At 49.0% G+C, this 27,813-nt stretch overlaps 1 protein-coding gene across 1 annotated transcript in view; it reads right to left on the bottom strand.

Annotated features, from left to right (window-relative positions):
• Positions 1 to 27,813, bottom strand: part of scube1 (signal peptide, CUB domain, EGF-like 1) — a 151,409-nt gene that overhangs the window by 22,317 nt on the left and 101,279 nt on the right. Inside the window, 3 exon segments of the mRNA XM_083757696.1 lie at positions 1 to 12; positions 4,469 to 4,591; positions 27,579 to 27,695. The exon segment at positions 1 to 12 is cut by the window's left edge and continues 105 nt beyond it. Of these exon segments, the coding sequence (XP_083613822.1) occupies positions 1 to 12; positions 4,469 to 4,591; positions 27,579 to 27,695 (252 nt within the window).

Consider the following 27,813-nt stretch of genomic DNA (forward strand, 5'->3'; position numbering starts at 1 on the left):
ACTCGTCGATGTCTGAGACGGAAGGAAGGGACACGAGAGGGGGTTACGGTTAAACCACTATGACCTGAGATCAGATTCATACGAGGTTTCCACTGGACACACACTGGTTTGATTAACCCATTCTGTCCTGAGATCAGATTCGGAAAATGTCAGTCGTTCTTCGATTAAAAAAAAAATAGCAGACCTACAAGCTCGTAGCGCTATGAGCTTGTAGATCTGCTACAGTCGGTCGGACCCACGGTTGTTCTAAGTAAAAAAAAGTGAGTACTTTTACACGCACGCACGCACGCACGCACGCACCCACGCGCACACACACACACACACACACACACACACACACACACACACACACACACACACACACACACACACACACACACACACGCGCGGGGGACTTCAGCAAAATAAATTAGGACAAGAGCTCTTTCTCAATGAACTCATCCGGAAACACTTGACTCCACCGGCTCCAAGTTGTTTAGACGTACGGTTACATCACCGCAATACAGACTAGCGCGCGAGCGTGTGTGTGTGCGTGTGTGTGTGTGCGTGCACGTGCGTGTGTGTGAGTTAATGTGTGACCTGCAGAGCGTGTGTTTATGCCGCGAGTGCAACCGCATTATGTGTTTATCTATATTCATCTGGACCCAAATATTATTAGACTATATCAGGAATTCAGGCCAGCGTTTGCAAGGCTCACCTGGTTTATTTCAGTTTGAGGCTGCCCTTTTCCATGGAGCCTTGCAGAGGGGCTAAAAATATAACGTGTTATAATGGAGTTTGTCATACTGAGGAAGTTGTTAAGGCCTGTGTGTTGGCTGGGTAAATACTCCAGGCAGCTGTCCACGGTCCCACGGCTGGGAGGACTGCAGGACTTGTATGGCTGAGTAAAAAGCCAGCCAACGACCACAGAGTAACATCGGTGGGTTCCCAACCTTTGGGCTGCGGTGGCCCACTGGTGGTGCTCGAGGGTATTGCAAGAGTGCCCCCAAATAATTGGCCCGAAAGACTAAGATTTTAATGATAATATGATAATAATAATAATAATAATAAGTCATGGTAATTTTCTTTAACCCATTTAGGCCTGATGTTGAAATAAATAAAAAAGTCTTCTGAAATAATACATTATATTCAAAGATTTGTGCCACATTTTCACGATTTAAAAAAAATAGCAGACCTACAAGCTCATATAGCATATATGAGCTTGCAGGTCTGCTATTTTTCAATAGCTAAAGCATATAACATAATGCTTTGAAACACCAAAAGGCGATATATATCCACATGGTGACAGCCGTCTGAAAGCGCAACGCGGTAGCCGTCCGACCCGATAGGCTGTTTGGGCGAAGTGGTCAGATGGGGTTCTGGACGGCAAATGCTTTCACTTTCCAACTGGGCCCTGGTCCAGAAACGGACCAGAAACCACTGGCTTACATAAACAGTGATGAGAGAGCACATAAACCAGCCTATATACAGCCGTGCGGGCACAGCTAAAAGAAAGTAATAAAAAGCCGTGAACAAAAGGAGGTGTTCGCCTTTTTCCATTTGGATGACATGCGTGTGGTTTTTCTGCACGCTGAGACACACCTTCTGTCTGTCTAAGAGATGTTTTGACATTGACGGCAGACCTTTATTCTTTTATTTCATGTATCTTCTTTCATTAGATTTCTCTCTGTCTGTCATTCTTTTGTGTATTTCTTTCATTCCTTTTTTTCCTTCCCCCTCTTTCCTCTCTCTATCCATAACTCTCTCTCTCTCTCTCTCTTTCCCTCTCAGCCCAGCAGATGTTCCTACACTGGCATGCAGCGCAGTACCCTCTGGAGAGAGAGAGAGAGAGAGAGAGAGAGAGAGAGAGAGAGATTATATTAAAAGCTAAAAATAAAGAAGTGACTGAGGACGCCAGAGAGAACGAGGGAGACTTGGCACGCCGGATGGCACGAGACGAGGCTGTGGGCGCGGGGGTGACAGGAGGAGGCGGTGGCGTTCACCTAGATGTGGTCCGACACACACACTCAACGCTGTCATGATGAGGGATGCGAGGCGCGACCACAACAAAGACACTGTTTACAAAACTCTCCGGAGCAACAATCTCGCTTCGATCTTTACACACGCACGTTAATTAATTATCGTGTGCGAGGAACTCGTTTACACACACATTATGCACATGCAAATGCACACGTATGGACACACGCACAAGCGCGCACACACGCACGCACGCGCAAAACGTTGATGTTTTTGGTACAGGGATCAGGAGCAGCCCGGGGGCTTTGTTGTTACAAAAAAATCATTTCGTGTTTGTGTGCTCTGCTCTCCTCGCTTGCTGCGACTTGTAACCAGGAATCCTGCCTCGGTTCGTCCAAACATAACCACAGATTGTATCGGGGAGTCAAAAGCCGCTGGCATCTATAGTTTAATGGAGACGTACGCTACACACGCCCAGCGGAGGAAGTCAGATCCATTGTAACAACAAGCACGCCGAGCACATACCGATCCCTCCGAGCGCTCTGCGGCCGCCGGGCTACGGGCCGGGCCGGCTTCACCCCGATCACCTGCCCCACATGACGGGGGTTAGTGTGCGAGTCAGCAATATACGGCAGTAACTGAATTAAACTCTGAGGGTCCGTTTGGATACATTTGTACATTTCTCAAGAGTTTACAAATGGATAAATAAGAGATAAATGATGAAGGCAGGCATTTATTATACCGGTAATACCGCGAGGGAAATTAGGTTTGGGCTTCACCCTCTGCAGCTCATTGGCTGCTCAGGACGGTCCTGTTGAGACCTCGGGGGGTTGTTTAGGGCCTTCGTCTGCAACACGTTGACTGGGCAGGACGGTGCCAGCGGGGTGCAGACTTAGTTTAGACTAGTCATTGGTTAGACATGGGTTAAGCTTAGGTTTAGGTGTGCTGCCCCATGGGAGGTTAGGGTTAGGGTCAGGGTTTGAGATAGGTTGTAGTTGTAGGACGAATGACTGGTTTAACCAATGACTAGTCTAAACCAAAAACTGTCTAAACTAAGTACTGCACCCGGGCCAGCTGGTGACCGTCTCTAGTACTGATTACCCACTAAGCCACTGGTTCCCAAACACCGGGTCGTGACCCGATATTGGGTTGCAGGCCAACGGGTCACTTTTTAGTATAGTGTAAATAGTCGATCTACAAGCTCACAACGTGGCGAGCAGAACCATTACAGCGGTCCGGCTTTAAACAAGGTGGAAATGCAAGTCAGGTTTTTACGCACTGGTTCTGTGAAAGCACCAAGGGTTCCATGGATGTAGAACGAAAGCCTGTTAAAAAAAAATTATCCCACGATTTTGTAACCCATTTTTCACCCCTGTGTCAATTATCTAATGTGATCCTGGGCTCTACACACCCTCCGCCAACCTGGGGAGAGCAACGGACTTGAACTCATGCTTCCTTCATGCCTGAGTCCTCCCCCCTGTCAGGTGTCCTTTACACCTGACAGGGGGGAGTTTCCCTTGTTGGACGTAGCGCATGGAAGGAACACGTTATTCCAACCAGTTCCTTTCCCCTCCATCAGGCGCCCCGGCTGGCCATGGGGAGGCAGTTTAGTGACCAGGATTACTGCATGTTTTTTGTGAGGGTACCTACCATAGGGGACACGGGGAGAACATGCAAACTCCACACAGAAAGGCCCTTTCGCCAACCCCGCCTTCGGGTATGGGCACTGATGACACGGATGTCAAATTTTAAGTTGGTGGGGCGAACGGTTCTCGAGTAACGTGGATTACACACGTACACAAAACTACACACATACACACAGAGATGTGGTGCATTAAAGCATTTCTAGATAGAGAATGGTTGAATTGACGGCCATGTGTATTTAAAATCAGCGGACGTGTTAGGCTGTGCAAACACTATTTTTCAGAAAAAGGTTGCTAATTTAAATATTCTTGATGGCTCTTCCACTACTACTAAAATGTAGTTACTGCGTTTTGTTAATTATTTTCTAATAATAATCAACTTTGACCATTATCGGGAACAAGAAAATGAAATATTCTCAACCAATTTTGATTAGAAGCCAAAACCAAGATTATAATGATCACTATAGTATCCATCTGGCGCCACCACCCGCAAATGGGTATTTATTTTGTGTCTGTTCTGGAGACCGAGGGCTACCTCTCTGCTATTCTCTGCTATGCACCAGCTTACGCACACACCCACCCACCCACACACGAGCAGTGATAACAGGGGCAGAGGGAGCAGATACGTAGCTTTGAAAGAAAGATAAGGAAACCCGGCTGGCCAGGGGGAGGCAGTATAGAGACCAGGATTACTGCAAGTTTTTTGTGAGGGTACCTACCCTAGGGGACACGGGGAGAACATGTGAGGGTACCTACTACCTACCCTAAAGCCTGTTCTAGAGAACTAAAGTCCTTTCGGTGGGAAAGTGGCCTCGCCGCCGGTGTCTGACATTTTGACGACTGACGGACGGCGGTCTGCTGTCACTGACCTTGGCACGTGCGCTCGTCGGTCAGCAGCTTGTGGCCCTTCTGACAGCTGCACTCGAAGGAGCCCACGGTGTTCCGGCAGAAGTGGTCGCAGCCTCCGTTGTTCTCCAGACACTCGTCGATGTCTGCGGACAGAAGAGGAAGAAGCACGGGTCACACATGCCCTTTAACCAGGGGGGCAGTCAGACAGATATTTAACCAGGGGGGCAGTCAGACAGATATTTAACCAGGGGGGCAGTCAGACAGATATTTAACCAGGGGGGCAGTCAGACAGATATTTAACCAGGGGGGCAGTCAGACAGATATTTATCCAGGGGGGCAGTCAGACAGATATTTTGTAAAGCCACTAATGAAATCGGGACATCCTGAAAGTTCATATAATGGCCTGTTGTGGGCTGTCATTGGGCCCAAAAAACCCCATAGCTCCATAGAGGCTCATGTATTTGGGCCCAACTTCACCTAGACTGTATTACCTTAATAAACATGGTCATGAATACTTTCTGCTTCCAGTCACTAGTTTAAAGTCTCATTTCTCATGTCATAATATTCTTTTTGGAAAATTATGTTCCCATTTATTAAGAAAATTACCATAAAGTTGAGTATGTTCTGAGGGGCGTGGCTACCGTTACAGTCTATGATCGGGAGCCACCCCCCGTTCCGTCAAAATAAGAAGGGGGGAAGTCCCGCCTCGTTGTCTGGGCCAGCCAATGGCCAGCTGGGCCCAAACGGAGCCAGCCAATGGGCCAGCTGGGCCCAAACGGATCTACAAAGATGGCGACTTACTGTACAGTTCAAGGACTGACAGGCTTCATTTTACGTCCATATAAGACCCGGAGAACGCTTTGTCCATATTTTTTACAGTCTATGCCTTTAACCCATTTTGGCCTGACGACAAATACAAAAAATATTCCTGAAATATGTTGCTATATCAGTGGTGCTCAATATTTCATGTCAAGGAACCCAAAAAGATTATGTATAAGAGGCCGCTGAACCCCATCTAAAAATATGTTGCTCCAGGGACCCCAACCCAGAAGCAAAGATTTGAGTTAAAGACGATCACTCTGAAAGAATATATATTCAAAGATTTGTGCCACATTTTCACCATTTATCAAAAATGGCAGACCTACAAGCTCGTAGTGCGCCACTCGGTGGCGCGCTATGAGCTTGTAGATCTGCTATTTTTCAATAGCTTATTGAGGTGAGGTTGCATGATGTGGGAGTGGTTTTTATATTTTCTTAACGCTCTTTCTTCGCGTGCTTCGTGTGGAGGAGGAAGCCGGAGTTGGCAGCGCCGACAGACAGTTGTCAAGTTTCCACACCAGGCCTCTCACCACAACACCAGGCTGCCAGTTGTTGTTTAGTGGAGACTGAGCCAGTCTCTGTCACGCAACACGCTGAGCTCTGCTCACTACTGGCACTATACTACAGTACGTTGTTTTAGTTTGACCCAAACAAACACACCCAAAACACACTTTTACTCTTATATACGCTACACTGGTTCAACCATCCAATCATATCATACACATTAATTGACTGTTGACTGCAATACTCAAATATACGGTGTGTGTGTGTGCGTGTGCGTGTGCGTGTGTGTGCGCGTGCGCGTGCGCGCGCGCGTGCGTGTGTGTGTGTGTGTGTGTGTGTGTGTGTGTGTGTGTGTGTGTGTGTGTGTGTGTGTGTGTGTGTGAGGGAGATAAACAAGGCCCTAGTGAGCAGACAGCACAGATCACAGTCTGCTTTGGGGCTTTGTTCACCCCGCGTCTAATCCCATGACAAGCTGGTTACCTGGAACTAATACGGTCTACAGTGGCTTTAACTGTAGCCATAGACCCAAAGAGAGAGAGAGAGAGAGAGAGAGAGAGAGAGAGAGAGAGATGAGCAGAACCAGAGAGAGAGCTGAAAACACTCCATCATTGGGATTTGTCCCCATAATGATTTATCTCAGCTTTTCCCCCCCGACGTGAAGCAAAACAACACATTAGCCCGTTTCCTTCTGAAGCCACAGCTGAGGGCTCCTAAGCATGGAACACCCCCTCCTCAGCATGGAACACCCCCTCCTCAGCATGGAACACCCCCTCCTCAGCATGGAACACCCCCTCCTCAGCATGGAACACCCCCCTCCTCAGCATGGAACACCCCCTCCTCAGCATGGAGCACCCCCTCCTCAGCATGGAACACCCCCTCCTCTCAGCATGGAGCACCCCCTCCTCAGCATGGAACACCCCCTCCTCAGCATGGAACACCCCCTCCTCAGCATGAAACACCCCCTCCTCAGCATGGAGCACCCCCTCCTCAGCATGGAACACCCCCTCCTCAGCATGGAACACCCCCTCCTCAGCATGGAGCACCCCCTCCTCAGCATGGAACACCCCCTCCTCAGCATGGAACACCCCCTCCTCAGCATGGAACACCCCCTCCTCAGCATGGAACACCCCCTCCTCAGCATGGAGCACCCCCTCCTCAGCATGGAACACCCCCTCCTCAGCATGGAACACCCCCTCCTCAGCATGGAACACCCCCTCCTCAGCATGGAACACCCCCTCCTCAGCATGGAACACCCCCTCCTCAGACCCCCTCCTCAGCATGGAACACCCCCTCCTCAGCATGGAACACCCCCTCCTCAGCATGGAACACCCCCTCCTCAGCATGGAACACCCCCTCCTCAGCATGGAACACCCCCTCCTCAGCATGGAACACCCCCTCCTCAGCTCATAGCGTGGCACCGAGTGCCACGCTATGAGCTTGTATAGGTCTGCTATTTTGGGTGCAAGGAAGAGGTAAACGTGGAGTGGGGGAATGTTTGAAGATGAGAAGAGGAGGAGGAGGAGGAGGAGAAAGAGGAGGAGGAGGAGGATGAGAGGAGGAGGAGGAGGAGGAGAGGAGGAGGAGGAGAATGAGAGGAGGAGGAGGAGGAGGAGGAGGAGGATGAGAGGAGGAGGAGGGGGGGGAGGAGGAGGAGAAAGAGTTGGAGGAGGAGGATGAGAGGAGGAGGAGGAGAATGAGAGGAGGAGGAGGAGGAGAAGGAGGAGGAGGAGGAGGAGGAGGGGGGGGGGAGGAGGAGGAGGTGGAGGAGGAGGAGGAGGAGGGGGGGAGGAGGAGGAGGAGGAGGGGAGGAGGAGGAGGGGGGGAGAAGGAGGAGGAGGAGGAGGAGGAGAAAGAGGAGGAGGAGGAGAAAGAGGAGGAGGAGGAGAATGAAAGGCAGAACGGGAGGAGGAGGGAGGGAAGAAGAGTACCACGGTACAGATTACACTGGCTAAGCCCTTTTTGATTGGTGCACTAAGTGATGAAAACGGCTGGGGATTAAGACCTAAAGACGTTGAGCCCTGGGAGTGAGTCTAAAGACAAGCAGTGGTGGAAAAACCTGCTGGATTGAGAGAAGAGATCCAGTTGAACTGAAAGATTATCATGTTATGTTTGGTAGCACTGGGGTGTTTGCTGTCAAAATCAACACCGACACACACACGTAAACACACACGTGCATATATGTACACGCACGCACGGCACGCACACTGGGCAAAAATGAATGACTTAAGCCTTATACTTAGTTGACTGGAGTGCCCCACACTGCTAGAGGTCCATACTGGCTTGGCCCGCTTGGCTTGGCACAGACATGAAGAATAAGCGTTGTTGCGCTTGGCTTGGCACAGACATGCGCAGAGCAAGTTCTGTCAGGAAACTCAGCTCAGCACTGCATTTAATCTGGAAGTTTACACTACTTATCCCTTGCTTGCTGTAGCTGGTGCTACATCTGATATTTGCACACATACACGCACGCCACACACGCACGCACGCCACGCACACACGCACGCACACACGCACGCACACACGCCACGCACGCGCCACGCACACACGCACGCACACACGCCACACACACACGCACGCACGCCACACACACACGCCACGCACGCACGCCACGCACACACGCACGCACACACGCCACACACGCACGCACGCCACGCACACACGCCACGCACGCACGCCATGCACGCAAGCAAGCACGCACGCTACATTACCATACCTCTCTCCCACACAGATACCTTTTCACTCTCTCCTCTGTCTTCATCCCTTTAAACACATTCTTTGTCCCACCCCTAACCTTCAGTGGGGGGGGGGGGCTGCCTATACGGCATCTGAATCTGATTTCAAATCAATCTCATGGTTGTTTTCCAGTTCAATGTCTTTGATTGTTATCATAGCAGGGGGGGGGGGGGTAGGGCTGTCATGATTACAAATTGAAGCTGACGATTAATTAGGTGTTTTTGTGTTTGCCTTTTAAGCTTCGTAATCACAAATTACACATGCAGGGCAGATAACTTCAATATATACAGTATATATATCTATGTCACTGACACATTTAATTATTTTTTTTTTAATTATTTTTTTTCTATTCCAAAAAAATGGAAACGATTATGCAAAAACAATTGTGATTATCTCAAATAATTGCATTAGGCGATCATGTAATAATTGTGACAGGCCTAGCCAAGCCATACTCACACAAAAAAATCACACCCGTGTGAACCGAGTGGTGCAACTCCCCTCTCCCCCCCCCCCCCCTCCTCTCTCTCTCTCTCTCTCTCTCATTAGCAGGCAACAGTGCAGCACTAATGATATCTCTCTCTCTGTTTCTGGCAAACAGCGCCCCTACTGGTACTCATTATATGATGCTCATTAATGAACACATAGGTGAACACGGGAACACGGACATTGCTGTTCCTTGGAGTGGTTGCACCACTCAAAAACATGCAAATACTGAGATATCCCTGTTTGTCCCCCGACGGACAAACCCCTCAAAAGCGTTTTGGAAAACAACATCCCACCCGGAGCTGCTCAGAAAACAACATACTGTACCACCCTGAGCTGCCCAGAAAACAACATACTGTACCACCCTGAGCTGCCCAGAAAACAACATACTGTACCACCCTGAGCTGCCCAGAAAACAACATACTGTACCACCCTGAGCTGCCCAGAAAACAACATACTGTACCACCCTGAGCTGCCCAGAAAACAACATACTGTACCACCCTGAGCTGCTCAGAAAACAACATACTGTACCACCCTGAGCTGCCCAGAAAACAACATACTGTACCACCCTGAGCTGCTCAGAAAACAACATACTGTACCACCCTGAGCTGCCCAGAAAACAACATACTGTACCACCCTGAGCTGCCCAGAAAACAACATACTGTACCACCCTGAGCTGCCCAGAAAACAACATACTGTACCACCCTGAGCTGCCCAGAAAACAACATACTGTACCACCCTGAGCTGCCCAGAAAACAACATACTGTACCACCCTGAGCTGCCCAGAAAACAACATACTGTACCACCCTGAACTGCCCAGAAAACAACATACTGTACCACCCTGAGCTGCTCAGAAAACAACATACTGTACCACCCTGAGCCTGTCCAGCCCAAACTGTTACCCAACACAGACAGAGAGACACAGAGACAAAGACACAGACAGAGAGACACAGACACAGAGACACAGACAGAGAGACACAGACACAGAGACACAGACAGAGAGACACAGACACAGAGACACAGAGACACAGACAGAGAGACACAGACACAGAGACACAGACATAGAGACACAGACACAGAGACACAGACAGAGAGACACAGACACAGAGACACAGACAGAGAGACACAGACAGAGAGACACAGATACACAGACAGAGAGACACAGACAGAGAGACACAGACACAGAGACACAGACAGAGAGACACAGACAGAGAGACACAGAGACACAGACATAGACACACAGACACAGAGACACAGACAGAGAGACACAGACAGAGAGACACAGACAGAGAGACACAGAGAGACACAGAGACACAGACAGAGATACACAGACACAGATACACAGACAGAGAGACACAGACACAGAGACACAGACAGAGAGACACAGATACACAGACAGAGAGACACAGAGAGACACAGACAGAGATACACAGACACAGATACACAGACAGAGAGACACAGACACAGAGACACAGACAGAGAGACACAGACACAGAGACACAGACAGAGAGACACAGACACAGAGACACAGACATAGAGACACAGACAGAGAGACACAGACAGAGAGACACAGACACAGACAGAGAGACACAGACACAGAGACAGAGATTGGTAATTATTCTGGCCCGCCGCAAACACTGGCACAGCCGTCACACCTCCTCTCTCTACCCGCGCTTAACGGCCACTCTGGGGGCGGGGCTGGCTGCTGCGCCTAATAACGGGGTATATAATTATCTTTAATGGACCTTAGAAAAGCTTTGAGCTTAAATAAATACATTAAGCCCCCGCACACATCTTGAAATGATAAACTGCGCGTGAGTTTGCAAATGAGACAGGGGGAGAGAGAGAGAGAGAGAGAGAGAGAGAGAGAGCAGACACGCCAAAAAACAAATACAGGCCTAGGTGTGAAAAGCATAAGAGGGTGTATTCGATAAAGGATGATAATTATATCAGTGATGAATGACATGTTTGAGACAGAAGAGTGGCATGAGAGGGAGACACTCTGCATCCAGATGAACGAGGCATCTGTGCCGCCACAGGCCTGGCACTCCTTAACGAAGGCACTGCTGCTAATTAACACATGGACAGTAATGACGAGCTGACAAAAGGGCTGGAACTATACCACGGTATATACAGAACAATTTGCTCTATCCCTCTGCCTGTGTGCCCGTTGCACACAGACTTTGGCTTCACTCACACCTTTCGATCTATAGCATAGACAACATTGATGCATGCTAGATGTATGAGACTTGTTTACTGACGCAAGCTCCCAATGCATTTCCAATGGATGTCACATGGTTTGACACAACATTTTTTGTTGTGTGGCTTTCGGCTGTGTTTCGACTGCCCCCCCCCCTCCCCCTCATACAACAAGGCAGTCGAAAAACACAGCCGAAAGCCGTATACAACAAAACATGTTGTGTCAAACCATGTGACTCCCATTGGAAATGCATTGCGAGCTTGCATCAGTAAACGAGTCTCATGCATCAGCTATACATCGATCTGTTGTGAAGGTGTGAGTCAGGCCTAAAGGCGCACACACACACACTCACGCCACGTACGTGCACGCACACATGGTGTGTCGGTCCGTCCGCCCGTCTCTACAGTCACGTGATCAACATGGATCTGTCCGATCTTCCGTGTTCCATCCAGGTTGGCTAATATTTGCCTTCCAATTAACCCCATTTAGGCCGGACGTCAAAATTAAAATCTTCTAAATCCACCAGTTTTCTGAAATAAATATTTTTACGATTTTTCAAAAATAGCAGACCTATACAAGCTCGTAGCGCACCTTGTAGATCTGCTATTTTTCAATAGCTAAATTATAACATCATCTTTAAAACACCAATAAAAAAAATTATGCACGCACATTTCCCACTACACGCCGAGAATAGAAATGGAACTTAAACAATTTGAAATCAGCCTAATGGTGGCGCTATTAAAGGCCCAGTCGTGTCTTTACCTATAACTGCACAGATATATAGGATTATATGCACACTTCCTAGAGGCCAAGGAAACCCTTGCAGCAAATCTTTCAATATAGCATCACTAGGAGGCCGACTTATGTGAAACACATTTTTGTACCAGTAGGCTATATTAATCCTTCAGATTGTATCCAAATATCACGCAAATCAGTACATATACGCTCTTTATACTCAAGACAGGTATGTGTGATGTTTTTCGTGGTTGGCTAAGATTGACATCTAAAGTTTGCAGGTGTGGACCGTTTTGAACAAAATGCCTTAAAGATGGAGTGCCGTGATTTTTTTCCACACTTAAACATGATCATCAGGTGTATTTAGGTGTATATGAGGTATAATTTTTTCAAAAAAGTGTACAGTATTTGTTAAAATGATGGTTCTATTTCGTCCCTGCTGACCGCCAGAGGCGGTGCTTTAAGCACTGAATACGTCCCTTCGCGCATGCGCAGTCGAGTATTTTATACCAACAATGTCGGTTGACCCCGTGATGACCCGGAGTCGTCTATAACTTCCGGCAGTCGTCCGGGGCTCAGTCCCTAATTTCTTCTCGCTTTGCGCAAGTTGTACATAGCACAGAGTTCTACAGCAGAATTAAACTGCACGATAACAGAACTATTGCTTTGCTACTACTAAGTCGCCGGTAGTCCCGCGACCATTGTTGGTCGGAGCTGTGACGCGTGCGTTCGCCCTCCAGGGACTGCGACTTAATACTACTATTATTGTATCGTTTTCGAGTGGAGCTGGGCTTCACATCGTCTTCTTTCCCCGTGGGAACAAGGTAAGCAGACAACCCCTGTTCGCATAGGCTGCGTGCGCGCTGCTTCCCTGCAACACACACGGTCGCGTGCTACAAACGGCGACCTGAGCGTCCCGTTTTAGCACCCGTCAAAGTTGAACGGATAGCTCGTTCTCTTTGACAGCTTACGCTGTCTTGTTTTCCCACGAAGGCTGCGCCGCAGTGCTGGTGACGGCAAGCGTTAGCACTACCCGCTCCCAGCACGTGAGTCGACGCTAGTATTATTTGTTTACTACTTACCTATACTACTTATACTTATACTACTTATACTTATAAGTGTACTTATCTACTGCTATATTACTCTGCCTCTCTGAGCGAGTCTTTGCTGGCACTGGCCAGCTATATAGCACCGCCGCGTGCTACAAACGGCGACCTGAGCGTCCCGTTTAGCACCCGTCAAAGTGAACGGATAGCTCGTTCTCTTTGACAGCTTACGCTGTCTTGTTTTCCCACGAAGGCTGCGCCGCAGTGCTAGTGACGGCAAGCGTTAGCGCTACCCGCTCCCAGCACGTGAGTCGACGCTATTATTATTTGCTTACTACTTATACTTATACTACTTATACTTATACTTATACTACTTATAAGTGTACTTATTTACTGCTATATTACTCTGCCTCTCTGAATGAGTCTTTGCTGGCACTGGCCAGCTATATAGCACCACCGCGAGGTTACGTCAGTAACCCCGGTTATATGAATTGGCTTGACTGATTTAGTCACTTGTTCTCAAATAGTGTACTTTAATTTCGGCACAGAGCCATTGCCACTTTATAGGTTGGTTTTTCTGAAATTATATATATATAACTATATCATTATATATATATCATATATACTGGTCTCTGCTAGAGCACCCCTTACCTGGCATAGGCGGCGTGCGCGCCCCCTCCCTCCAGCTAAGCGGCCTTTAGCAGCTACAGTAGCCTCTACTGGCACAGGCAGCGTCCGCGCTCCCTTCCTACCAGTTTACGGCTCCACCCCTAGCGACCACTAGCGTCCGCGCTCTGGGCTACATCTGCGGGTTTCCAATGGACGAACCCCGCCACCACCTGTGCACCTCCTGCCAGGCTCCTCTGCGGCCAGAGGATGGGCATGACCTCTGCCCTGGGTGCCTTGGCCCCCAACATCTGAGGGAGGCACTCGGTGACAACCCATGTCACGTGGACGCAGGAGCGTCCAATCTCTCTCGCCGGTAATGAAGGCTAACAAAACCCTCCCCGGACAGAAGATACGTTATCGTTTAAAGCGGCGCTATCCCCGCTAAACAGACGTTCATATGATATCATATACTTATCATGGCATAACCTCCTGTGTGTGGGTAAAGGCTGCGTTCGCGCCGCCTCCCTGCTCTGCATACGAGGTCTGTTCGACTGTGAACGCTAGCGCTTATTATAAGCGACTATAAGACTTGCCGAAGGATAAGAACACTGTCATATTACCTTCGTTTGTTAAACACGCTACTTTTTAAGCTTTGTTTAGCCCCTGCTGGTGATGGCAAGAGCCTTGCTGGCCAAAGCCATATACCGATATTGGCAGCATTCAAGCTTAACTGCTTTTGCGAATAGCTGTATTGTTGTTATTATCAGCCCGGTACAGGAGCAGCTTCCTGCGTCCTCCCAGGGTATTGATGTTGCTACCAGTATAGTTTGTAGCAAAATAGTATTAACAGCTACTGGTGTACATAGCCTGTCTGGTTGTTAACCCAGCTGGCCCCCAGTAGTGGGCCTAGCTGAAGCTGCTACCAGTATGTCTGGAGCTCAAAGCTCCATTAACAGTTTTTTGCATATACAGTGGGTGCAACCTGGTTTGTTCCCACAGGTCGGATTAGTGCCCCTGGGTACCTGTAGGTCCTATTAGCCCAGCTGGTCCCCAGCACAGAGTATCTGGCGCTGCTGACAGCGTAGCTCACAGCTGCTACCAGTAGCTTAAAGTTAAAGCTGTTTATGAACAGGCTATAGCTTGTCTTGTTTTTTAGTAGCCTAGCTGGTCTCCAGCATAGCTCTCTAACTGGCGCTGCTACCTGTAGTTGTAGCCCAAGCGCTTATTATACTATTGAAGATAAAAAGCTATCTGTATATAGCTTGCCTTACTGTTTGTTGGCCCAGCTGGTACAGGGCAGGCAGCGTATGCGCTCCGCTCCTCCAGCATACGGCCAGCTTGATGTTACTTACTACTAATCGTTTGTTAGCTCAAGCATTTATTAACAGCTATTGGTGTATAGCTTGTTATGTTCATTAGCTGCAGCTGATACAGGCAGCGTACGCGCTCCCTTCCTTCAGCAGGTGGCCCCTATCGGTGGAGCTATCGGTTGTAGCCTTTTCTCCAAAACTAGCTTGTGTCGGTTTATTTAACCGAACCTGGCTGGGGTAGGCAGCGGTAGCGCTCCCTCCTCCCAGCATGAATGCGTAGTAGTGCACACGTGACTAGTGTATTGGAAGTGTCTTTTGTTTCGCTCTGGACTAGCAAACATAAATAATAATGCACTGGAGTTTGGATAAGCGTCATAGTGCCGTGATAAACGGTCACATAGGAAACACTACAGCTGCTACATAGCAGCGTCCAAACCTTGACTGAAGGCTACTTTATTATCATAAATTATAAGTAAGCCTCCGCCGGGGGTACAGGTAGCGTAAAGCTCCCCTCCCCCACCGCGACCATGCAGGTCGCACAGTCTATCTAACAGCAACGTTTGTGTGCTGTTTCTATGATGCACTTTACATCTGGTTGAATCTCAAAGTGCTGCAATGAGCATTTGCATAAACGTAAATGCATATTCACATGCTGCGGCAGGTATAGCAGCATTCAGTTTTTCGATTAAGTCATTATATGCCGATCTAAGTTAAAGCCTCTGCTGGCACAGGCAGCGTACGCGCCCCCTCCCTGCAGCATATGGCCAACACCTAGCAAACCAGTAGCGTCCGCGCCCTGGGCTAGTTGGGACTGGTGTGCACCGGCCGGTCCAAAGGAACCGGTGCCACCACAACGGAGAGCACCCACTTTCGTACCTCGAAAGCCTCTGCTGGTACAGACAGCGTATGCGCTCCCTCAAGCATATGGCCAACACCTAGCAACCAGTAGCGTCCGCGCCCTGGGCTAGTTGGGACTTGTGTGCACCGGCCGGTCCAGAGTAACCGGTGCCACCACAATGGAGAGCTCCCACTTTTGTACCTCGTGTGAAGCTCTCCTTCAGCCGTGAGCCGACCTTGGTCCTGCCCCGTGTGCCAGGAGGAAAAGGTCTGACCGCTGACTACAGCAGATCCGAGAGGGCTCAGCTATCTGCAGAGTTGGCCCGCATGAGGGCCATGCTCACTTCAGATAACACCTAGGCACCTCGGAGGGTGCCGAAGCGCCTACCTCTCCGATGCCACAACTGACTCGAGGTTGATGTGCTCTCCCCGACAGCTTAAGCTACGCACTTCCATGACTATGAGGAAGATGCAGAAGGCGGTGCCTCCCAGGCATCAGAGCCGGCCTCCCACTTCTCAGCTCATGCGCATAGCCGTGGAACGCATACTAAAGCAGGCAGTCGGCTCCTCCAAGCGCCTTCTTCTTGCTGTTCGCCGTCCCCCACGCCTGTACCTGAGACAGCTACAGGCCTGCCGGGCGAACGATCAGGGCCCTCTCCCATCTCTATACCGATGGTGAAATCCTGGCAGCCCTGCCCTGATTGGGAAAAGTCAGACGTGACACTTTAATAGATTTGAACGCACAAGGCGATAAGGGCTGGCCTGGGTTACATGCCAGCCACCAAGCCTGTCATTGCATCCCTCATTGTGTTCCCCAACGAGGCCCGGCGGCAGAACGCTAGGTGACCTCGACCCCAGTGCAGGAGCACAGACAACCTGCTCACTGGGGCCTCCCGTTCACACTTAATAGTGGCAACGTTAATACTGGCTCAGTCACCTTTGGTGTGTCACTGGAGGCATTGGCGTCATGTCCTCAGAGCGTGGGCGGCTGATGTCCATCGTATCTCTAGCCCGTCGCCAAGTCGGGTTTTCACAGTCAAGCTTGACTGATGAGCCTAGGCCAACTCTCCGTAGTCTCCCTGAGGAGCCAGGAGCACTAGGTGGTTCAGCCGGGCGAGAATCGCCGGAGCGAACCATCCAGGGGGGGAAGACCAGGCTGCAGCTTGCAGGCCTACGACACATCCCGCCTCCCAAAGGGCCGAGCTCCAACATTGATGAAATCATCTTGACTGCCCTCGGAGCTCGCGTATCACCGCCGGCCCACACTAGAGGCCAGCGTGTTCCCTGGCGTCCCACGCAGGGACCTGACTGTGACTGTGACTTTCCGGGCTGTGCAGTGCCTTCTGACGCCAGCCCCCCATATCCGGCGGGTCAAAATGGCCATTATCAGCAACATGACGAGAGCCCTACTATCAGACCAGGAGTGATGTGTCCTCCTGCCCAAGGGCGCAACAGAGGCTGTATATCCTCAGTCACACTAAGGGAAGTCCGATCTACATACTTCCTCGTGACGCAAGACAGACGGGTGTCGACATGTCTTGAATCTGATGGGACCCATATGAAGTTTATGCCAGTCTACTGGGCCGAACACGGCAATGTGCTGGAGCGGCAAGTGGTGCGCTCCGCTCTATAGCACACATTCTCATACTCATGGGACCTTAACCGGGTACTGGACGCCCTGTGCGGGCCTACCTTCGAACCCTTGGCACAGGCAGAGCTGAAGTGGGTGTCATGCAAGACAGCCCTTCTCCTGGCCATTACATTGGCAAAGCGTGTCAGTGAACTGCACGCGCTGTCAGTCAGCGAATCATGTCTGAGGTGGAACGCAGACGGCTCGGGGGTCACGCTGTGGCCAAACATAGCATTCCTCCCGAAGGTGCTGTCGCAGGCTCACCTCAACCGGCCTATCAGGCTGGCTCGATTCAACCCCCCACCTGGGGAGCTGACAGACAAACTGGAGCTGTTGTGCCCAGTCCGGGCCCTGAGAGCCTACATTGAAGCTACTGCACGCATCAGGCGAGCAGAGCAGCTGTTCTTTTGCCATAGTGGTGTGAACAAAGGCGGCGCTCCCTCCAAGCAGCGCCTGTCCCACTGGATTGTAGACACAATCAGCCACGCCTATGAGGCAAGTAACCTCCCCGTACCATCAGGGGTACGGTGCCACTCTACAAGGAGCATTTCCACATCATGGGCTGCCATGAGAGGGGTGCCCTTGGAGGACATTTGTGCCGCCGCCTCATGGGCTTCGGCAGGCACTTTCTCAAGGTACTACAGGGTGAATGTTGCCACTCCCCACCCAGTGGACGTGGCCCTCTTCCCCGAATCCTCCGGTTCTACCCTTTGAGGTCTGTAATCAGGATTCCTCGTGACTTGGCTGGTATAAGTCATTCAGTGCTTAAAGCACCGCCTCTGGCGGTCAGCAGGGACGAAATAGAACGATAGTTACGTATGTAACTACGGTTCTATGAGTCCTGAATGACCGCCAGAGGCACTCTTGTCACTCAGAATCCTCGTGTTCTCGCGAGAAGATTCTGTAGGGACTGAGCCCCGGACGACTGCCGGAAGTTATAGACGACTCCGGGTCATCACGGGGTCAACCGACATTGTTGGTATAAAATACTCGACTGCGCATGCGCGAAGGGACGTATTCAGTGCTTAAAGCACCGCCTCTGGCGGTCATTCAGGACTCATAGAACCGTAGTTACATACGTAACTATCGTTTTATGTGGACACACCCACCAGTTCATTAGGTATGCGTGAGTTTAACCATAGCACCACCCACCTAATCCAGTCCCTCCGCCTCCTCCTTTAAGACCACCCACTTGTCCTAGTCCCTCCCCTCCTTATAAAAGGACAGCCCATGGCTCTGCCCTTTTGTTTACAAAATGGCAAATTGGTGTCTGTAATGTAACAAAAACTCATGTTTTTGTGAATGTTAGAAGTGAACACTTCCCATATTTCTGAGATATCGTATAGGCACCATTATGCTCTTATACTGCCACCATCCATGTATAGGCATATAATCCATGCATCCATACCATATCAGATCTGTTTTTTCTGATTTTTTTATAATCATTTATTTATTTCCTCCAATTATATTGACCCTATTGTCGCAATCAGCTCAGCTCATCATCCAATTCGATCATAGTTTAACAGCAGAAACAATTAGTTTGATAGATCATTTAGCCTACAATATATTGTAGGCTATTGATTTCCTCCAGCTAAGCACCCTGGCATTAAAACTGCCCTTTATCTGACTGCATTGAGTTTCAGCAAAAGTCGCCAGATCTAAAGAAACAAGCGGCCAGGTCCACAAAAATAAGTCACAGAAATTGCAGTGAATATTTATGAAAACGTTTCAACAACACCAATCCTTTTAACAACATATTAATCTGAGGGTCCTTCACATGAACCATTGGTCAAGTCAACCACATCTCCCCTGAAAGTTACTTATATGAAAACAAGCCCAAGTCGCTTGTAATAGCCAGACATGGCAACATGGCTTCCAGCGCGACACAACATACTTCTAATTCTTGACTTTAAAGTTTACACTCAGCCTCGTATAAGTATTAGGACCTACATACATATTGACTACAACAGCCAACAAGAATGCACACTGTGACACTACACTCTGTATCAAAGCCCGACCACTGTGATTATAAAAGAAACAACCTACTCCTTGAGAACAACAAGAGCAACTATACAGCAGAGCAGGTAGGAGGCTGGTTTGTTGTGTTTTCCTTGATTAATCCTGAGGACCCGACGTGAACATTTACTTGCTTAGTTGCTTCCAATCTAACGAAAAACAGTCTGCTCTGCTGTGAACTGGTAATGTGTGAAATGACTGTTTGAAAATCTGCCACACAGTTAGACACACACAGAGCAGCAAACTGGCTGCGCTGTTCAGTTCACACGTGTGTATGTGGCAGGCAGCTCCGCCCACAGAGGTTGTCGTATTTAAAAAATATGTATAGAGGGGGAGGTGCGTGTGTGCGTGCAATATTTTTACGTCACACTATCCGTGTTTACTTCATTGGCCCGTTTGACCGTCAAGGGTTCAGCCTCCAGGAAGAAACCCTAAATACAAAGTTATTACACCATTGGACATAAAAACGACTCCAGGGTGTCTAATGAAGTACTGTCACCCCATAGACACATGAAAAGCTGGAAAAATACAAAAATTGTGGCACTCCATCTTTAAATCATGAAGGCATGCAGCGACCAATTGCAATAGCTGATCTGAAATATCACAATGCGTCACACAATGTGACGCGTCTATTTTCGCTATTCGTTGTAGGGCAACGTGAGAAAACGTCAGAAAACTCTCCATTCAGAGATTCTGAGAAAAAAGGGTTTTAAGATTGCAGTAAAACACACATTACCTATAGCGACGTGGACGCTGCTAGACGGTATCTATCAGCCATCTCTTTCTGAATGAAAAGAATCCCGGCAGGAAAAGGTTGACAAATGTGACTCATATTGGCTGCGGTTACATGAGGGCTTTTTCATTCAGAATGAAAACTTCAGAATTAATTCATTCAGAAGTAAGTTTTTTGCTGCGTGTTTACATGGGAAATGGTCATTCCGAATGAGTGTTTACATGGACAATACTTTTAAATCCCATTATTTCATTCCACATCAGGTTTGGGGCTGGGAAGGCTTCTGATTGGATAGGGGGCGGGGCGGATATCCAGTGGTGGAAAGTAAATAAGTACATTTACTTTAGTACTCTACTAAAGTAAACATTTGAGGTATTTCTACTTTACTTGAGTATTTCCAATTTCCAATACTTTTACTTCTACTCCACTACATTTCAGGTAAAACAAAATAATAATAAAAAAACACTTTTATGCCATATTACTTTATATTTGATGTATCCTATGAGAGGTTGCTCTCAGAGATGTGAAATTAAACATGTCTAGTTTCTTATAATTAATCGCAAAACAAGAGCAAGAGCATAATATAGCCATACCAATTACATGGAAACAAGCATGCACAAAAAAGACCAGAGTCCACAATTGTTTCAATAGGATTTAAAATGGAATAAACCGGTCAGTTACATCAGATCTAAGTTTAAATCAGATTGGCCATTTTCATTCCGATTTAAGTTTTTGTAGGTGTTTACATGACAACTTTTAATAGGATTTCACTTTTATTCTGAATGAAAAGGGGATTTAACTGTCCATGTAAACGTAGCCATTGTGAGCTTACAGTATATAGATCTGCTATTTCCCACCGAATAACTAATATCTTTACTACATTGGAACACAGTTTCTCTTGTCCATTTCCCCCGAAAAGTAACCGTGTTGGACATACGAGGTTTCCAGGCCACATTGTGGACGAGGCACAGAGCCAAAGGAGAGAGGGTTAGCACCACGGCCGTACTCCAGGTCCAAGGGAAACAAGCCTGATTATCTGCCATCCCCCCAGGCTGTGTTAAGAAGAAGGAGTAACCCAACACCAGGCTGATGCCGCAGGGGGGCTTCAGCTGCAGATTAACAGCAGGACCAAAGCGGCCGATCACCAGAGCACGGTGGAGAAAACAAACCGCCGCCGCTCTACTGAAAACAGCCTGGACGAGCCTTGACCCCCTGACCTCCGATGACATCCCAGCGTCCAGAGCCTTGACCCCCTGACCTCCGATGACATCCCAGTGTCCAGAGGGTGAAGCGCAGGGTTGCTGGGGTGCCTGGGGGTCGTCAATATGTCCGACGCAGACGGACACATGTGTCCTTGTCCCTGCCATTTAGTTGTTCTTTTCACACACCATTCTACCGTTCTTATTTTCACACACCATTCTACCGTTCTTATTTTCACACACCATTCTACCGTTCTTATTTTCACACACCATTCTACCGTTCTTATTTTCACACACCATTCTACCGTTCTTATTTTCACACACCATTCTACCGTTCTTATTTTCACACACCATTCTACCGTTCTTATTTTCACACACCATTCTACCGTTCTTATTTTCACACACCATTCTACCGTTCTTATTTTCACACACCATTCTACCGTTCTTATTTTCCACACACCATTCTACCGTTCTTATTTTCCACACACCATTCTACCGTTCTTATTTTCACACACCATTCTACCGTTCTTATTTTCCACACACCATTCTACCGTTCTTATTTTCACACACCATTCTACCGTTCTTATTTTCACACACCATTCTACCGTTCTTATTTTCACACACCATTCTACCGTTCTTATTTCCTCACACCATTCTACCGTTCTTATTTTGATCATGAGACCCAATTAATGAATGTCGGTTTTCTTCCGAATATGTCCACTCTTTTTGTTGCAGACCTGCTGTGGTCATTCAGGGCTAGTTCTTTGTTTCTGTCCATATTATTGTCCACTCATTTTGAGCATCCCGGACAGAAGGATGGCGAGGACAGGAAATGTCAGGACAATAATCTGGAACAAACAGGGATGCAACAGAAACCAGTGGGCCGTATACGACACTGTGTCGTCAAGTCCAAATCAGCTACGACACTGTATCGTCAAGTCCACATCAGCTACGACACTGTATCGTCAAGTCCAAATCAGCTACGACACTGTGTCGTCAAGTCCACATCAGCTACGACACTGTGTTGTCAAGTCCACATCAGCTACGACACTGTGTTGTCAAGTCCACATCAGCTACGACACTGTGTTGTCAAGTCCACATCAGCTACGACACTGTGTTGTCAAGTCCACATCAGCTACGACACTGTGTTGTCAAGTCCACATCAGCTACGACACTGTGTTGTCAAGTCCACATCAGCTACGACACTGTGTTGTCAAGTCCACATCAGCTACGACACTGTGTCGTCAAGTCCACGTCAACAGAAACCCGGGGACCATACGATACGACACTGTGTCGTGGAGTCCACATCAGCTCGGTGAGCACCACCAATCATTCCTTGTAAAGGTTGGGCTTGCTTCATGCTTGCTTGAACCCTACAAACCCTCCCGCGCACTCAGATCAGCCAACGCAGGGAAACTGGAAGTACCCTCACTAAAAACCCCGGGACAACGCTCCACACGTCCCAAACTCTTCTCCCTTCTGGCTCCAAAACTGTGGAATGCACTTCCCATTGCAGTCAGAACTGCAGCATCACTCCCAATCTTCCGCCGTAGCCTGAAAACCCACCTTTTCAGACTCCATCATGGCCCATAGCACTTACCCTAACCCCTTAGATAGCATTTCTGTTGGCTTAGATAGCATTTGACACAGACTTATAGCATGTTATGTAGACAGCACTATAATTGTATTGTATATAGTCATAGCACGCCATAGTACATATGTATAGCATAGTAGTAAATATGTATAGTTTCATTATATAGATATTCCACTGTTACTTTCTTAGCTTACGCATGTTTCATGATAAATGCTTTTATGTGATGTATTCCCATGCTTTTGTTCTTGCTTAAATGTAAGTCGCTCTGGATTAAGAGCGTCTGCTAAATGCCTAAATTGTAAATTGTAAATTGTTCATTCCCCTCCCTCCACCTCCAGGCTCGCGGGCACACAGCGGAGAGGAGCTCTGTGTTTATAGCAAATATTTGCAGTAAAAAGCAATTAAATGGAATACATTTGCGGAAACTCAAAACCTGTATAAATAATCGTGACTTAGTGGAGGGAGGGATCTAGTTATTTATGGAAAAAAGAGAAAGGAAAAGAAGACAAAAAAAAAAAGCAGAGAGCTGCTGCCGACCAAACCCCCGAACGGCCAGACGGGCGTCAGGCCGAGAGGCGGCATGTATTTGTCAGGGAATTAATCCATTTTAGCCGGGAACCCCTTTTGGTGTTAGCATTATGCTATGCTTTAGCTATTGAAAAATAGCGACTGACATACATAGCTTTTTCAGAAAATTGTCTAGAATCTGATCTCAGGTCAGAATGGGTTAAGCGACGCTGGCTCTATTTGCTTTATCCCCGAAAAGCTGGACTGCGTCTCATAACAAAAAAGGGCCCCGCTGGACGCGCGCGGGCCAAGAGAAACTGGACGTTTTTACACAACAATAAAACAGACGGTAATCCCGGGCCGGGGGGGGGGGGGTTCTGGCCCAGAGCAGAGAGGGGTTCTGCCGTGCTGCACTGCTGGCCGTCGGAGGGTTGATGGTGACCGGCGTGTTATGAGAGGATTAGAGAGCCTGACGTGGGTTAACACTGAGAGGGATCGGAGGCGCTGCGGGTCGAGGCCCTGGGGAGGGAGGAGAGAGATTTGTCTCTCTGCTATGCAGCAAAACCCTTACTGGGATTTATTTAACCACTTTGGGGGCGGCAGTGGCTCAAGGGTAGAGTGGTCGGTATTAAAGCCGCCAAATGGGAACCAAGAGGTCCCCGGTTCAATCCCGGGGCTCCCCCAGAGTCAAGGCCTATTCATAGTCTGGATTTTCGGTGGTAAGGTGACCACCGCTCCGGTGGTGAGCTGACCACCGGAGCTGAAATAACGTTGAGCGGTGGTGAGTAAAAACAGAGAGAAGGGCTGGAGCGGTGGCGGTGGTTTGCTCTTCACTCAGTGACATCATGTTGTAATTCAGCGGTCACCTCACCACCGAAAATCCAGACTATGTATGTATGAGCCTTTAGTGTCCAAGTGTCCTTGAGCAAAGACTCTTGAACCCCAAATTGCTCCCGATGTGCAGGTTGGTGCCTTGCACGGTTTCCTCTGCCATCAGGTGTATGAATGTGTGTGTGAATGGGTGAATGTAATGCACGAGTGCAGTCTGCAGTCTGTTCATCCCATCCGATGCCTGGTCCGGTTTCCCGGTGCCAGGAAATGGATGCTGCGGTGTCATTGGTCACGGGATGTTCTATACGATCAGAGTGAACGTGCGTGTGTCTGTGTGCGTGCGTGCATGCGCGTGTGCATGTTCAGGCCTTTTCAGGTAACGGAGGAATGCAGGCCAGTGAGGACATGTCTAAAGGGAACGACCAGACGCGCAAAATCTACTGCAAAGTCACACACGCACGTTGACGCACCGTCGTTGGGGGCAGGTGTGCACGACGCGCGCACTAATGTCACCCAATTCTAGTGCACGAGAAGAATGGAGGCATGGACCCACGTGTAATGTAATGTGCACACAGTCGCACACACACACACAGTCGCACACACACACACACACAGTCGCACACACACACACACACACACACAGTCGCACACACACACAAACAGACACGCATAACTCATCCACCTCCCGACATGCACCTTCTAATCAAACATCTGGAAACTGTTCACAATTACTTATTTTCTCCCTCTCTCTCTCTCTCCATCTCCATCTCTCTCTCTCTCTCTCTCTCTTGCCCTCCACCTCTCTCTCTCTCTCGCCCTGTGATAAAGAGAGCCTCCTCCTACGTGCACGTCGGTGCGTCTGTCATCATCAGAGGTTGAAGCGTCCCTTTCATCTGTCAGCGCCGATGAGAGGGCGTTTAGTTTATCAGACCGGTGGGGGTTTGAAACATGCCCGACATAGTTTATATTGAAATGATTATCTTAGACGAGACAAGACGGGGCATGTCCGCTGACAGAGAGAGAGAGAGAGAGAGAGAGAGAGAGAGATATACAGTACACTACAGTACAGTAGAGAGAGATATAGAGAGGATAGGGAGTGAGGGAGAGGTGATTGTCTTCTCTATCAAGCCCTTTAGAGGTACATTAGACGAGACCACCTCATAGAACGCCACTTACGTTTGCCACTAACTACTATGTTGAGTACACCACAAAGTACAGTCTGTAATCTGTCTGTGTGTATTACTGTATTCACATTCACATCGCACTGCCTGCGCCGATAACACACGCACGCCACCGTGGGCCCGCAATATGGCACACGCACACACAAACACACACACACACACACACACACACACACACACACACACACACACACACACACACACACTGACTTGGCATAATATCGATTAGCCACTGTGTGCTGTTGCTGAGAGTGTTTTCCGACGGGTAAAAAAATGAACACAAGAGGATCTTTACGCTGTGTTTTCCTGCATGGCAGGAGGTGACGTGACAGACACTGATGGATGTGTCCCCCCTCGCACCGTCTCTCTCAGCTCTCCTCATCACAGAGGCTACAGCACCCCCCCCCAGCCCCCGGGGGGACTGGGGGGGCGACGGGGGTTGAGTACAGCCTAAATTATCTGGGCGTGGCACACAGCCGGACTGCGCGACTGACTGACTATCCATCTTCCCCTCTCGACTCAAAAGGAAACTTTTTATTTTTATTTTTTTGTCATGTCAGGGCCACAAATCAGGCTATAGGGAGACAGAGTGGAAGTGTTCACACAAGAAGAGACAGAGTGGAAGTGTTCACACATGAAGCTGCCGGGCTTGAACTTGACATCAGAGCCGCGACGGCCCAAAGCCGCCAAGGTGTTACCACCACGGGTCAGACCATTCCCAACTGTTACACTTCCAGGCCCCCAGCAGTATGCAGACTGTTCCATATATCAATATAATATACCATTCTGAGGCAGGCAGGTGTGGGAGTATATAAATATAATATACCATTCTGAGGCAGGCAGGTGTGGGAGTATATCAATATAATATACCATTCTGAGGCAGTCAGGTGTGGGAGTATATAAATATAATATACCATTCTGAGGCAGGCAGGTGTGGGAGTATATAAATATAATATACCATTCTGAGGCAGTCAGGTGTGGGAGTATATAAATATAATATACCATTCTGAGGCAGGCAGGTGTGGGAGTATTTATGGGACTTTTTCACCTTGTGCTAAAAGAATCTGCAGTCACAAAATAATACCCTCCGTCTGGCTGGCCCCCGCCACCCAGGTCCTACAGCTGGGTGGCGCTATCTCTGTGTCTGTGTGTCCGTGTGTCTGTGTGTGTGTGTGTCCGTGTGTGTGTGTCCGTGTGTGTGTGTAGCAAGAGAGAGAGAGAGAGAGAGCGAGAGAGAGAGAGAGAGAGACAGTGGCGGAGGAGGTACAGGCGGGCGGTGGGCCTCTCTCTGTTCAAACAGCTCAGAGTTTGCAGACGTGTCGTCTGCCAGCCAGGCCAGAGACAGCTCTGTGGCTCCAGGATTTCACATCACACACCTACACGCCACATTCTCACACTGCCTGACACTCCATTCACAAACGCACACACACACCCCGGCCCGGCACATGGGCGCGTGCATGCACCCACACTCACACGTGCCGACACACACACACACACACACACACACACACACACACACACACACACACACACACACACACACACACACACACACACACACACACACACACACACAAACAGCAGTATCACGGTGTCTCACAGGCTCAACACGCCACAATGTATACAGTAGCTACAATCCGGAGCTGTCACGTGACCATGAGGCACCTCATTTCCATGGCGGCTGGCGGTCCCAGTTAGGTTAAAACATCTAGAGGAGGAGGCTTCCTCATCCTCCTCTCCTCCCCCACTCATACCGGACCGGACCACCTCCTCCCAGACACGGTGAACAACCAGCTTGCCCCGCTGACCGCTATGGCGTTGCAACAACAACAACAACGCTTTACATCTGAAGAGCTTCTGCGAGTCTCCATAGAGTTCTCCATAGAGTCTCCATAGAGTTCACCCCGAACGTCCCAACGGGGGTGCGCCGGCGTGCACATGCACCGCATGCACGCAGCTACGCACTCACATCGTCCATGCATGTGCACACGTTGCAGCATTGCGGATATGGAAATGTAGACACAGGAACACACGCACGCATGCAGGCAGGCACACATGCAGGCACACACACACACACGCAAACGCACACGCACACGCACACACACACACACACACACAGACACACACGCACGCACGCGCAGACACACACGTATGCTGACTGACCTTTGCAGGTTTTCCCATCAGGTTGCAGGGTGAATCCCACGGGGCAGCTACAGCGCACCCCTGTGGCCGTATCTTTACAGGTCCTGTCACAGCCTCCGTTGTTTACTGCACAGGTCTCTGAACGCACACGCAAACACACGTGCACACACACACACACACACACACACACACACACACACACGCACGCGCACACACACACACACACACACACACACACACACACACACACACACAC

This window comes from Protomyctophum parallelum, assembly GCF_964188405.1.
Source record: "Protomyctophum parallelum genome assembly, chromosome: 22".
Classification (NCBI taxonomy): Eukaryota; Metazoa; Chordata; class Actinopteri; order Myctophiformes; family Myctophidae; genus Protomyctophum; species Protomyctophum parallelum.